The following is a 13,040-nucleotide window of genomic DNA, read 5'->3' on the forward strand; positions in this document are numbered from 1 at the left end:
GAAGAGTTAACACCACTATTACTAAAAGTATTTCGGAGCATAGAAAAAGATGGAATACTCGCAAACTCATTCTACGAAGCCAGCATAACCCTGATACCAAAACCAGGTAAAGACACCATGAAAAAAAGATTACAGACCAATATCCCTCATGAACATAAATGCAAAAATCCTCAACAAAATTCTAGCCAATAGAATCCAATAACATATAAAAAAAATAATTTACGAAGACCAAGTGGGATTCATACCAGGTATGAAGGGGTGTTTCAACATTAGAAAAACAATTAATGCATCACATAAATAAGACAAAAGACGAGAACCTCAGAGGCCCTAGATAAGCAAAGCATTACTGAAAAAGAACAAAGTGGGAGGCCTCACACTACCTGATTTTAGAATGTATTATACACGCACAGTAGTTGAAACAGTCTGGTCCTGGTACAACAACAGATACATAGACCAATGGAACAGAATTGAGAGTCCAGACAAAAATCCATCCACATGCGGGCAGCTGATATTTGACAAAGGCCCAAAGTCAGTTAAATGGGGAAAAGACAGCCTCTTTAACAAATGGTGCTGGCATAACTGGATATCCAGGCAAAAAAATGAAACAAGACCATACCTCACACATGCACAAAAACTAACTCAAAATGGATCAAAGACCTAAATATAAAATCTAAAATGATAAAGATCATAGAACAAAAAATAGGGGCAATGCTAGAAGCCCTAATACATGGCATCAACAGAATACAAAACATTACTAACAATGTACAAACACCATGAGAGAAACTAGATAACTGGGAGTTCCTAAAAATCACTTATGCTCATCCAAAGACTTCACCAAAAGAGTAAAAAGACAACCTACGGACTGGGAAAAAAATTTTGGCTATGACATATCCGATCAAGGTCTAATCTCTAAAATCTACAAGATACTGCAAAAACTCAACAACAAAAGGACGAATAACTCAAATAAAAAAAATGGGCAAAGGACATGAACAGGCACTTCACCAAAGAAGACATTCAGGCGGCTAGCAGACACATGGTAAATGCTCACGATCATTTGGAAACCCTGGTGGCTTCCATTAGCCATTAGAGAGATGCAAATCAAAACTACAATGAGATACCATCTCACTCCAACAATGCTAGCATTAATCCAAAAAACACAAAATAATAAATGTTGGAGAGGATGAGGAGAGACTGGAACACATACACTGCTGGTGGGAATGTAAAATGGTACAGCCACTTTGGAAATAGATTTGGTGCTTCCTTAAAAAGCTAGAAATAGAAGTACCATACGATCTAGCAATCCCACTCCTTGGAATATATCCTAGAAAAATAAGAGCCCTCACACAAACAGATACATGCACACCCATGTTCATTGCAGCACTGTTCACAATAGCAAAAAGATGGTAACAACCTAGGTGCCCATTAATGGATGAATGGATAAACAAATTATGGTATATTCACACAATGGAATACTATGCAACAATAAAGAACAATGACAAATTCATGGAACACCTCACAACATGGATGAACCTGGAAGACATTATGCTGAGTGAAATTAATCAGTCGCAAAAGGACAAATATTGTATAAGACCACTATCATAAGAACTCGAGAAAAGGTTTAAACAGAAGAAAACATCCTTTGATGGTTACGAGGGTAGGGAGGTAAAAAGAGGGGTAGTCACTAACTAGGTAGTAGTTAAGAATTATCTTACGTGAAGGGAAGGACAACACACAATACAGGGGAGGTCAGCACAACTGGACTAAACCAAAAGCTAAGAAATTTCCTGAATACAACCAAACACTTTGAGAGACAGAGTAGCAGGGATGGGGGTCTGGGGACCATGGTTTCAGAGGACATCTAGGTGAATTGACATAACAAAGTTTATTAAGAAAATGTTCTGCATCCCACTTTGGTGAGTGGCGTCTGGGGTCTTAAAAGCTAGCAAGCAGCCATCGAAGATGCATCAATTGGTCCCAACCCACCTGGAGCAAAGGAGAATGAAGAACATCAAAGACACAAGGAAAATATTAGCCCAAGAGACAGAAAGGGCCACATAAACCAGAGACTTCATTAGTCTTAGACTAGAAGAACTAGATGGTGCCTGGCTACCACCAATGACTGTCCTGACAGGGAACACAACAGAGTCCCTGATGGAGCGAGAGAAAAGTGGGGTGTAGAACTGAAACTCTAGTAAAAAGATCAGATTTAATGGTCTAACTAAGACTGGAGAAACCGCAGAAGACATGGCCTCTGTCCTCTCTGTTAACCAGAACTAAAACCATTCCAAAGCCAACTTTTCAAAGAATAGACTGGACTATAAGACATAAAATGATACTCGTGAAGAGTGTGCTTCTCAGTTCAAGTAGATGCATGAGACTAAATGGGCAGCACCTGTCCAGAGGCGAGATGTGAAGGCAGAAAGGGACAGGAGCTGCTTGAATGGACACAGGAAATCCAGGATGGAAAGGAGGAGTGTGCTGTCAGATTATAAACAAAGCAACTAGGGTTACATAACAATATGTGTATAAATTTTTGTATGAGAAGCTAACTTGAGCTGTAAACTTTCACTTAAAGGACACAAAAAAGAAGTTAATGGAAAAGGCCATTGGAGATACGAATTTTTTGTTAGTTTTGAATCAATTATGAATTAATTAATTATATTAATCAGTTAATTAGATATGAATTAATAATTAGAACTTTTAGTGTTCATCTACTTAGACGATATAATTGTTTTTAAGTCCTCATAATACTGCACTTACTATTGGTCAGATTTAATGTTGTCACTTAATAAGTACTGATTCCACCAATAACTAAGGAAATGCTTTGGCCAAATATTTTGTTTGAGTGAACAGTGATCCCAAATATCCTAAATAAAATATCAGCTATACCTAACTAATGCAGTTAAAATCTGATTTTAGGAAATGTGACCACTCCTAAATGCTAGCCTTTTTGTTGCTGGGCCCCTTGTGGGTTCTTTAACGACTGCCCCCTTTTCTACAGATCTTTCACTGTTTCATTTTCTGTTGTTGTTAGGTGCCACGAGTCAATTCCGACTTACAGCGACCCTGTGTACAACAAAATGAAACACTCCCTGGTCTTGTGCCATCCTCACAATCGTTGCTTATGCTTGAGCCATTGTTGCAGCCCCTGTGTCAGCCCATCTCACTGAGAGTCTTCCCCCTTTTTGCTGGCCTTCTACATTACCAAGAATGATGTTCTTCTCCAGATTCTGATCTCTCCTGATAACATGTCCAAAGTATGTGAGAGACAGTCTTGCCATCCTTGCGCTGGTAAAAAAATTTGTAGCTAAACATTTAGATTGTCCACTTAGCCCCTGGTTTGAAGATACAAACTTTTAAGGTAATTCAAGACTGGCTACCTTCTGTGGCATTGAAATGACACAAAGGAAAACTTTTCTTGCCAAACTCTGTAAGTACAGGCCATTTCTGCTGCAGTCCTCTCTGTCTGCTCTGGATCATCTATTGACTTTAGACCTTTTCAGGTGACATAACTCCAGGGCACAGAATTCGAGCTGTTTGAGTCAGCTTGGCTTAAGTCAGGGTTGAGGTGATATCTTAGTTACCTTAGCTATTGCCTCTCTTTGAATTCATCCTCAACTCAGTGACCCCATGCACAATGTAACAAAATGCCGCCTGGTCTTGTGTCATCTCCACGATTGGTTGTAGATTAGACCATTGTGAGCCACAGGGTATTTATTGGCTGATTTTTTAGAAGCTGATCACCAGGCCTTTCTTCCTAGTCTGTCTTAGACTGGAAGCTCCACTGAAATGTGTCTGGCATTACAGAAGTACAAAAGCTTCCACAGACAGACAGGTGATGGTTGCGCCACCATAACAGAAATACCCCTGCAAATGGGTGGCTTTAAAGAACAAGAATTTATTTTCTCACAGTTTGGGAGTCTAGAAGTCTAGGATCTAGGAGGAAGTCCTTCCTTGTCAGTAGTCCTGGGAGTTCCTTGGTGTTCCTTGACATCTGTCTTCTCCTTGTATGTGTCTCCGTATCTATTCTGCTCTTTTTATAAGTTAGAAATGATTAGGTTTAGGCTCCATACATTGGTATGATCTCATTAATATCAGAAAAGAAAAACTATTTCAAAACTGAGTCATATTTATAGGTACAGGAGTTAGGATTTCAACACGTATTTTGGGGGGGACACAATTCAATCTATTACAGGTGGGATAAGCATTTTCCTCTCCTCAATTCTGAGGGCAGAGAGGAAAAATGCACAGTCAGATAGGCATTTTCATTCTCTGGTCTTCTTTGGTCACTTCCACCATATCACCCATTGGAGGTAGGTGTGGAATGAGGATTGTTATACGGGCTTCACATTTTTCTAGCATACCCTGTATGGATGGCCCAGTGTCCCTTTTTAGAATGCTCAGGGTACTTGATGTCTTAGTCATCTAGTGCTGCTGTAACAGAAATACCACAAGTGGATGGCTTTAACAAACAGAAGTTTATCTCTCAGTGTAGTAGACTAGAAGGTCAAATTCAGGGCATCAGCTCCAGAGGAAGGCTTTCTCTGTCTGGTCTGGAGGAAGTTCCTTATCATCAATCTTGCCCTGGTCTAGGAGCTTCTCCATGCAGGAACCTCAGGTCCAAAGGACACACTCTGTTCCTGGCACTGCTTTCTTGGTGGTATGAGGTCCTCAACTCTCTGCTTGCTTCTCTTTCCTTTTATCTCTTGTGAGATAAAAGGTGGTATAGGCCACATCCCAGAGAAACTCCCTTTACATTGGATCAGGGATATGACCTAAGCAAGGGTGTTTCATCCCACCCTAATCCTCTTCAGCATAATCCAATCTTGCCTCATTAATCACAGGCAGGATTAGGATTTACAATGTAGAAGAAAATTACTTTAGTCACAAAATGGAGGACAGCCATACAATACTGGGAATCATGGCCTAACCAAGTTGACACATATTTTGGGGGGACGCAATTCAATCTGTAACACTTGGCATCTATTTTTCCATCTTTGGAGCTTCAGCCAAAAGACATGGAAAAGTCCCATTTAATATTGCATTTGTTTTAGAAACGTGCCAGGATTGTTCTAAATTATTAATTTTTTTTGTGCCATGACCCTTTTGGCAGTCTGGTAAAACCTATGAATCCCTTCTCAAAATAAAGTTTCTATGTTCATAAAATAAAATACATGGGATTACAAAGGAAATCAGTTATATTGAAATACAGTTCTGCCCTCAGACCCCGTGGAGGTCCAGGTTAAAAACTTAGATAAGAATTTTCATGCTTTACAAGTATTTTTACATTTGTCTTCCAAACATCTCCACAAGCAAATTGAGGCATAAAGAGGGTAATTACCTTGCCTAAGACCATGAACCTAATAAATGGCAGAGAAAGTCTTACATTGTTTTAATAGTATGCATATACCAAAATTAAGGGGTTGCCTTAGAATCACTTCTGACTCGTGGCAATCCCATGTGTGTCACATTACTCTATAGCGTTTTCAATGGCTATGATCTTTCAGAAGTAGATCTCTTAGTCCTTTCTTCTGCAGCACGCTTGGATGTACTTGAACTGCCAAACTTTTGGTTAGTAGCTGAGCATTGAACTGTTTGCACCACCTAGGGACTCTAGTCTGCATATAAACCAAAAACAAAGAAATCAAACCTATAGCCGTCTAGTTGATTCTAACTCATAGTGACCCTATAGGACAGAGTAGAACTGCCCCACAGGGTTTCCAGGGAGCAGCTGGTGGATTCTAACTGCTGACCTTTTGGTTAACAGCCAAATGCTTAACCACTGAATCACCAGCACTCCAGAGTGTGCATATAGAATTCCCAAAATTCACTGATGGGTGCTTGTAGCAAGTTCTGCAGTATGTGGACAGGTGAAACAACTGGTGTTGCCCCATAAACACTACTCCCTAGTTGCATGAGCATTACAAAATAAAGCAAACCCACTGCTGTTGAGTCGATTCTGACTCATAGCAACCCTATACAATTTTTATCTGGGGAAAGATAGGCCTTTAGAATTAGTTCGGGCTCCATTTTTTTTTTCCTGGTCCAGGATTGCAGAAGGCATCAAGTCCAAATATGAGACTTACATCCACTTACCGCATATATGTGGAATACCCTGTCCAAATTATTTATTCAGTTTTCTGCTACTTGAAGCCAATAGCATCCTAACTGATATACCCAGTAATGACTAAGAGTGAATACTCTACCAACCAAGGAGAAGAAAGGCTTGGAACAAATTACGTTTGATTTAGAAAAATAAATAAAATGTGATACTTGTTATTCTTCTGTTAAAGAGTAAAACTCATACCCACTGTGTAATAATATCTCTTGATAGTGTTTATTATGGGATTAAAGGAGATGATGCTTCTAGGAAAGTTGTTTCAAGTGGTGTTGTTGCTAGGTGCCGTCGAGTCAGTTCCATCTCATAACAACCCTATGTACAACAGAACGAAACACTGCCTGGTCCTGCACCATCCTCACAATCATTGCTATGTTTGAGCCCATTGCTGCAGCCACTGTAACAGCTCATCCCATTGGGGGGCTTCCCCTTTTTTGCCGACCCTCCACTTTACCAAGCATGATGTCCTTCTCCAGGGACTGATCCCTCCTGATAACTTGTTCAAAGTACGTGAGACAAAGTCTTACCACCCTCTCTTCTAAGGAGCACTCTGGCTGTACTTCTTCCAAGACAGATTTGTTTGTTCTTCTAGCAGTCCGTGGTACATTCAATATTCTTTACCAACACCATAATTCAAAGGCATCAATTCTTCAGTCTTCCCTATTTATTGTCCAACTTTCCCATGTATATGAGGTAATCAAAAATACCTTGGGTCAGGCGCACATTAGTCCTCAAAGTGGTATCTTTCCTTTTTAACACTTTAAAGAGGTCTTTTGCAAGCAGATTTGGCTAATGCAATATGTCATTTGATTTCTTGATGGCTGTTTCCAAGGGTGTTGATTGTGGATCCAAGTAAAATGAAATCCTTGAAAACGTCAATGTTTTTTCCTTTTATCATGATGCTGCTTATTGGTCCAGTTGTGAGGACTTTTTGTTTTCTTTATGTTGAGGTGTACTCCATACTAAAGGCTGTAGTCTTTTATCTTCATCAGTAAGTGCTTCAAGTCCTCTTCATTTTCAGCAAGCAAGGTGGTGTCAAGTGCATAACACAGGTATTCAATGATTCTTCCTCTAATCCTGATGCCACAGTCTTCTTCATATAGTCCAGCTTCTCAGATTATTTGCTAAGCATACTGGTTGAATAGGTATAGTGAAAGGATACAACCCTGATGCACACCTTTCCTGACTTTAAACCACATAGTATCCCCTTCTACTGTTGTAACAACTGTGTTTTCACCCATGTACAGATTCCTCATGAGCACAACTGAGTGTTCCAGAATTCCCATTCTCCGCAATGTTCACCATAATTTGTTATGATCCACGCAGTTGAATGGCTTTGCATAGTCAATAAAATGCAGGTAAGCATCTTTCTGGTATTCTCTGCTTTCAGCCAGGATCCATCTGACATCAGCAATGTTAGTGGTAGTCATCATTATTACTGTTCTTCCCTTTAGGCTCAATATCTGAAAGTTGTGGAAAATAGGGAGGAGGCGGCAGAGCTGAGACTGGGGAAATAAACAAAATTAGCCTAACAAATTCCAGGTTCTTTCAATCTCAAGGGCTCCATTTACTTTATAAATGCATAATATTTTCACATAGAACTTAGTGCACTTTCAGTTATTATTCATCCAGTAATGTCACACATTGCTATTGTCATTTCCTCTGGTTTCCATTTGGCTGAACGGGAATTTTGAAAACAGGGTAGTTCGTTCTTATTTGCTAGATAGGAATAGTAACAGCTGCTCTCTTGTTTCAGTCATCCTTACAAAATTATTTTGGCTTTTCATCACAGATATGTTAAGTAAATGGAATTCTTAAATCAGCAGTTCTGGGAGAATGGTTTGGCTCAGGAATGCAGAAACAAACAGCATCTTGCTTTTTGTTGGCGCTTTTTCTCTTTCCTACTCCCCTTCCATCGGTTTACTGTATATTATACTGAACCTCAGAGCAGCGACTACTCCACATAACCCTTCATAATTGACCAGGTTTACTATTCTTTGCCCGATTTAGGGCAAACGTGGAGAAAAGCCGAAGGGGAATTGAAATCAATAACTGCATCGTCAGTAAACAATTGGAATGCCTCTTAACATTCATTCGTTTGAGGGCCGAGGGTCTGTGGCATAAGATCTCAATCTAGGATCCATGGATTAGTTTCGAGGGTCTGAACATTGTACTTTAAAAAATAATAATGTATGAGCATGTCTATGTGAATTTTTCTGGGAAAACTTTCCATAGTTTTCATCAGATTCGGAGAACCGTCCTTGATTCCCAATAGGTTGCAAACTAAGACAGTAATTCTTGAAAGCTCCGTAAAAAATTCTTCAAATTTAGGATTTTTAAATCTATCTGTCAAGGTGGAAGCCTCTGCCCTAAACAAAAATGGCGGGAGCTGCTTCACGCGTAGCACCTCACGCTGAAAGGCTAGCAGGTCCTTGCCACTTTCTCTCCACCTTCCCTCTCCTGACCCCGGAAGGACTCCGCCTCTGGGTGCCAGACAGCTACTCATCGCCCGGTAGCGGCGGGGAAGCCGGCGACGGACAGCTCCCTCTGGGCTGGAGAACCAGGTACGCGGGTGGACGAGGGCGGGCCATGGGGGCGGGTGGGTAGCTAAACCCGCGGGGCGCGGTCCGTGATTGCCGGCCTTAGCCCTAGGGACTCGGGGTGTTGAAGAGTCGAAATCGGGAGGGCTCCCCCACGCAGGAGGGAGGCGCACAAGGGGAGCCCTGTTTGGGTTGGGCTCGCGGCCCCCCTAGCCTTTACCGACCCGAGCCAGTGTGAGGGTCCAGGCGGAAAGGGACTCCCTTTCCGGCCTCCTTGCAAGGAAAAGAAAAAGGAAAGCCGGTACAGGAGAGCTCGGTGGAGGGTCTATGCTGCTGGAGGTGGGGCAGCTGGTGTGGTCCGAGTTTCTGTCTGGATGGGAGTGATTTTGAGCAGGGGGTGGCTTTTGGATGTTGTAGAATGTAATTTTTAGGGTGTTTAGGAAGCAAACTGTTTATGACACTTGTTTTCAACCATCCAGTGGTTGGAATGGAGAGAAGAGAGTAATATTACACAATACAATGTTTCTGATGTTTTAGATGCCATCTAGAAATTTGAGAAATCATGAAATTTGCGTTTATTTTACGTAATTCTGATAGCAACTGAAATGACTGATTTTTTAATTTAAAGTTATGTAATTAAACCTTATATTGTCTTAGGTTTGGAGTCATTTCCTCAGTGATTAAAAATGAAAAGGAATGAGATAGTTATAATGCAAAAGTAGAGATTTCTCATAATTCATTTAAGAAAAGCAATGCAGCAAATTGGATTGTTTGCTTAATTTTCTGTCTTCCCTGCTTACAAACTTGGAATGCTTTATTATGGAAAAAAATTACTTTGGGCAAATTGCTCTTGGTATTACTGCTTTTTAATGTGGTAGTATAGATGGCTTAGTGAGCCAAAATCTAATAAGCAAAAATGCTTCTCAAAAAAAAAAAGTTGTCAATTTCAGGGGGCAAGGAGAAGAATAATTGTAATTGTTTTTCTTTTAGTTGAGCATTTTTAAAAATAATACATGTAGGCAGTTTTAAAAATCAAATAATATAGAAGCACTTACAATGAAAAGCAGCCATTCCCTGGCCGGCCCTACACTCCTAGTCTCATTCCCCAGAGGACCCCAGAGTGATTCTCGTTCATTTAACTGCTTCTTCTTGGTTTCCTTTGATTTCTCAGTAATATGTTTATATCATGGTTTGTTGGTTAGAATAAATTTACTTCAATTAGAACTACACGTGGGGCTCATGTTTACACTCTGAGGGTATCACTAATAAGAATCATTATAAAGGGAGTGTCAGTAGCCTTAACACACCCTAAAGAGGTATTGCTTTAAGAATGTGACTCAGGTGACTTGGGAAATACCCAAGGTTAGTCATAAAACATGGTCCCTTGGTGGTGCAAATGATTTGACTTGACTGTTGTTTTCAGGTTGGAAACCCTGGTGGCGTAGTGGTTAAGTGCTACAGCTGCTAAGCAAAAAGTTGGCAGTACGAACCAGTTCCACCAGGCGCTCCTTGGAAACACTGTGGGGCAGTTTTTCTCTGTCCTATAGGGTTGCTATGAGTCGGAATCGACTCAACGGCACTGGGTTTGGTTTTTGGTTTTTTGGTTGTTTTCAGGTGCCATTGTGTCAGTTCCAACTCATAGCAACCCTATGTACAACAGAATGAAACACTGCCTTAGTCCTGCCATCCTCACAATTGTAGCTATATTTGATCCCATTTTTGGAAGCCACTGTGTCAGTCCATCTCAGTGAGGGTCTTCCCCTTTTTTGCTCAACCTCTGCTTTATCAAGCATGATATCCTTCTCCAGGGACTGGTCCCTCCTGATCACATGTCCAGAGTACACGAGCGAAATCTCGCCATCCTTGCTTCTAGGGAGCATTCTGGCTGTACTTCCAAGACAGATTTGTTCATTCTTCTGGCAGTCCATGGCATATTCAGTATTTTTTACCAACTGAGCATTCTGGTTGTACTTCCAAGACAGATTTGTTCATTCTTCTGGCAGCCCATGGCATATTCAGTATTTTTTACCAACTGAAAGTTTGGTGGTTCTAACCCACCCAGCAGCTCCACAGAAGGCACACCCAGTGATCTGCTCCCGTAAAGATTGTTGTTGTATGCCATAGAGTTGATTCCAACCCATAGCAACCCTCTATGACAGAGTACAGCTGTCCCCACACGGCTTCCTGGGCTGTAATCTTTACAGGAGCAGATAGCCAGATTATTTCTTCCGTGGAGCCACTGGTGGATTTGAACAGCTGACCTTTTGGTTAGCAGCTAAGCACTTAACCATTGTGCCAACAGGGTTCCTTCCTGTAAAGATTACAGCCTAGAAAACCTTATGGGGCAGTTCTCCTCTGTCTGCTCTCTCACGTGGGGTTGTATGAGTTGGAATCAACTCGAAGGCACCCAACACTAAAACCTAAAGGTTGGCAATTCAAACCCACCAAGCAGTACCATGGGAGAAAGACCAGCAGGTAATCTGCTTCTGTAAAGATTATAGCCAAGAAAACTATAGAGCAGTTTTACTGTGTAACACATGGGGTTGCCATGAGTCAAAATGGACTCTATGGCAGTGTTGTTTTTTTTTTTTTGAAATCGTCAGTGTGGTTGATCTGAAAGAAAACTTCTACCTAGTTAGTGATATTGATTCTTGTCTGAAAAAAAAGGGAGTGTTAATAAAAGGGGATGATCTACATGGAGTCTAGAAAAAGAGAGCTCAACCTGTAAGAATTTGGTAATTTTTATACAGCACTATTCAAGGGGAAAAAAGGTGTTGAATTTTGTTGTGCACCAGAGAGAGTTCTAGTTTTTCCTTAGCCTAGATGAAATATCCTCACGACACTTTAATTCCATGGTCACCAGGTAACCTTTTGACTTATTCAGTACATATATCAGTTGGTTTCTATGTTGGTGGAATCCTGGGGGTGCAGTGGTTAAGAGCTTGGCAATCAAAAGATTGGCAGTTCGAATCTACCAGCTGCTCTTTGGAAGCCCTATGGAGTAGACTTGACAGCAGTGGGCTTTATACATTGGTATTATGTGAATTTATCTAGCGTATGTCCAGCTGTGTACACTGATGATAAAATTGAGTTTCTGGCTCTACAAAGCAGAGATGCAGACCCTGAACCATCATGTTTCTGTCAAGGTTCTACTGCTTTAAGAGCCTCTCTTTGAGTGACAGCTGCTTTCCTATAGATAACTGACTTTTCTCTCTTTGGTTTCAATAGAAGTTGTTGTTGTTGGTTGCCTTGGAATTGGTTTACACTCATGGCAACCCCATGTTGGCAGAATAGAATAGCTTCCTAGGGTTTTCAAGGCTTTGATCTTTCAGAATCAGATCACCAGGCCTGTCTTCAGAGACCTTCAGCCAGTAGTCAAGTACTTAACTGTTTGTACCACCCAGGGACTACTTTCAATAGAAATTGCTGTTGTTGTGTGGTGTTGAGTTGGTTCCTACTCACAGCGACCCTATAGGACAGAGCAGAACTGCCCCATAGGGTTTCCAGTGAGTAGCTGGTGGATTTGAACTGCCGATCTTTTGGTTAGCAGCCGAACTCTTAACCACTATGCAGAAATAGCAGTCATTAAAGCAATATAAAAATTATATCACATGTATGTAGTATTTCTTTGAAGATCTTTAAAATGGGACAGTAGGAGAACAAATGCTTGAATTCTGAGGTTAAATGAGCTCTCAAGTTCCTTTTTAAGTCCTGTGTGCCTGTGATTTCAGATTTTTCGCCCTCACTGTTTATGAAGGAAAGTAGATTTTAAATTACTATTTAAAAGTTGATAAACTTTATTTAACAAGGAAAGAAAAAATTTAGAACTTGCAATTTTCTATGGAAAATTTACTACCTGGACTCAAAGTTTAATCTAGCTCATTTTCTTTTTTGCTGTTTTATTGATTAATAAATAAACTTTATGCTCAAGTAAATGTAGTTATTTCTCTTCAGGTAGGTATAATATCATGAATAATTAACTGAAAAAAAAAAGAAAAGCAGGTAGAGTTAAAGTTTCAGTTTATATCTTGAGTATGGTAAACTAGTTGGAAAATTTTGTGGCTGATAGCGTTTTTATGTTTCTTTTAATAAAGACAGGAAGAGGAGTCATGTCAGAAGAAACAGTCAGCAAATCACAGTTTTCCTTGAAGACAGCAGCACTAAGAGTGTTTGATCTTCCTCTCTCTTGGTACTATTCTCTCTCCCAGGTAAAAATGAAAAGACACACATGAAGTTGAATAAGTTTATTGCTCAAGTGTAAATGCTACACAGCATATTTTGCTAACAGTATTTAAATTTAGAAATGTTTATTAAAGTTGTTAAAAACTTAGTTTTTATTCCTTTTTTATTTATCATATTCATGACTCTTAAAGGGGATGTTT

The 13,040-nt window shown here is 40.3% G+C and overlaps 1 protein-coding gene across 2 annotated transcripts in view; it reads left to right on the top strand.

The window, feature by feature from the left end:
• Nucleotides 1-8,575: 8,575 nt before the first annotated feature.
• Nucleotides 8,576-13,040, top strand: part of MIGA1 (mitoguardin 1) — a 109,973-nt gene continuing 105,508 nt past the window's right edge. For both annotated transcript variants that reach the window (XM_010591174.3, XM_023549459.2), the window contains exons 1-2: nucleotides 8,576-8,682; nucleotides 12,753-12,866. In XM_010591174.3, coding sequence (XP_010589476.1) covers nucleotides 12,768-12,866 — 99 coding nt within the window. In that variant the 5' untranslated portion in view covers nucleotides 8,576-8,682; nucleotides 12,753-12,767. The remainder of the gene's footprint in view (nucleotides 8,683-12,752; nucleotides 12,867-13,040) is intronic.

Source organism: Loxodonta africana, chromosome 3, assembly GCF_030014295.1.
Source record: "Loxodonta africana isolate mLoxAfr1 chromosome 3, mLoxAfr1.hap2, whole genome shotgun sequence".
Lineage (NCBI taxonomy): Eukaryota > Metazoa > Chordata > Mammalia > Proboscidea > Elephantidae > Loxodonta > Loxodonta africana.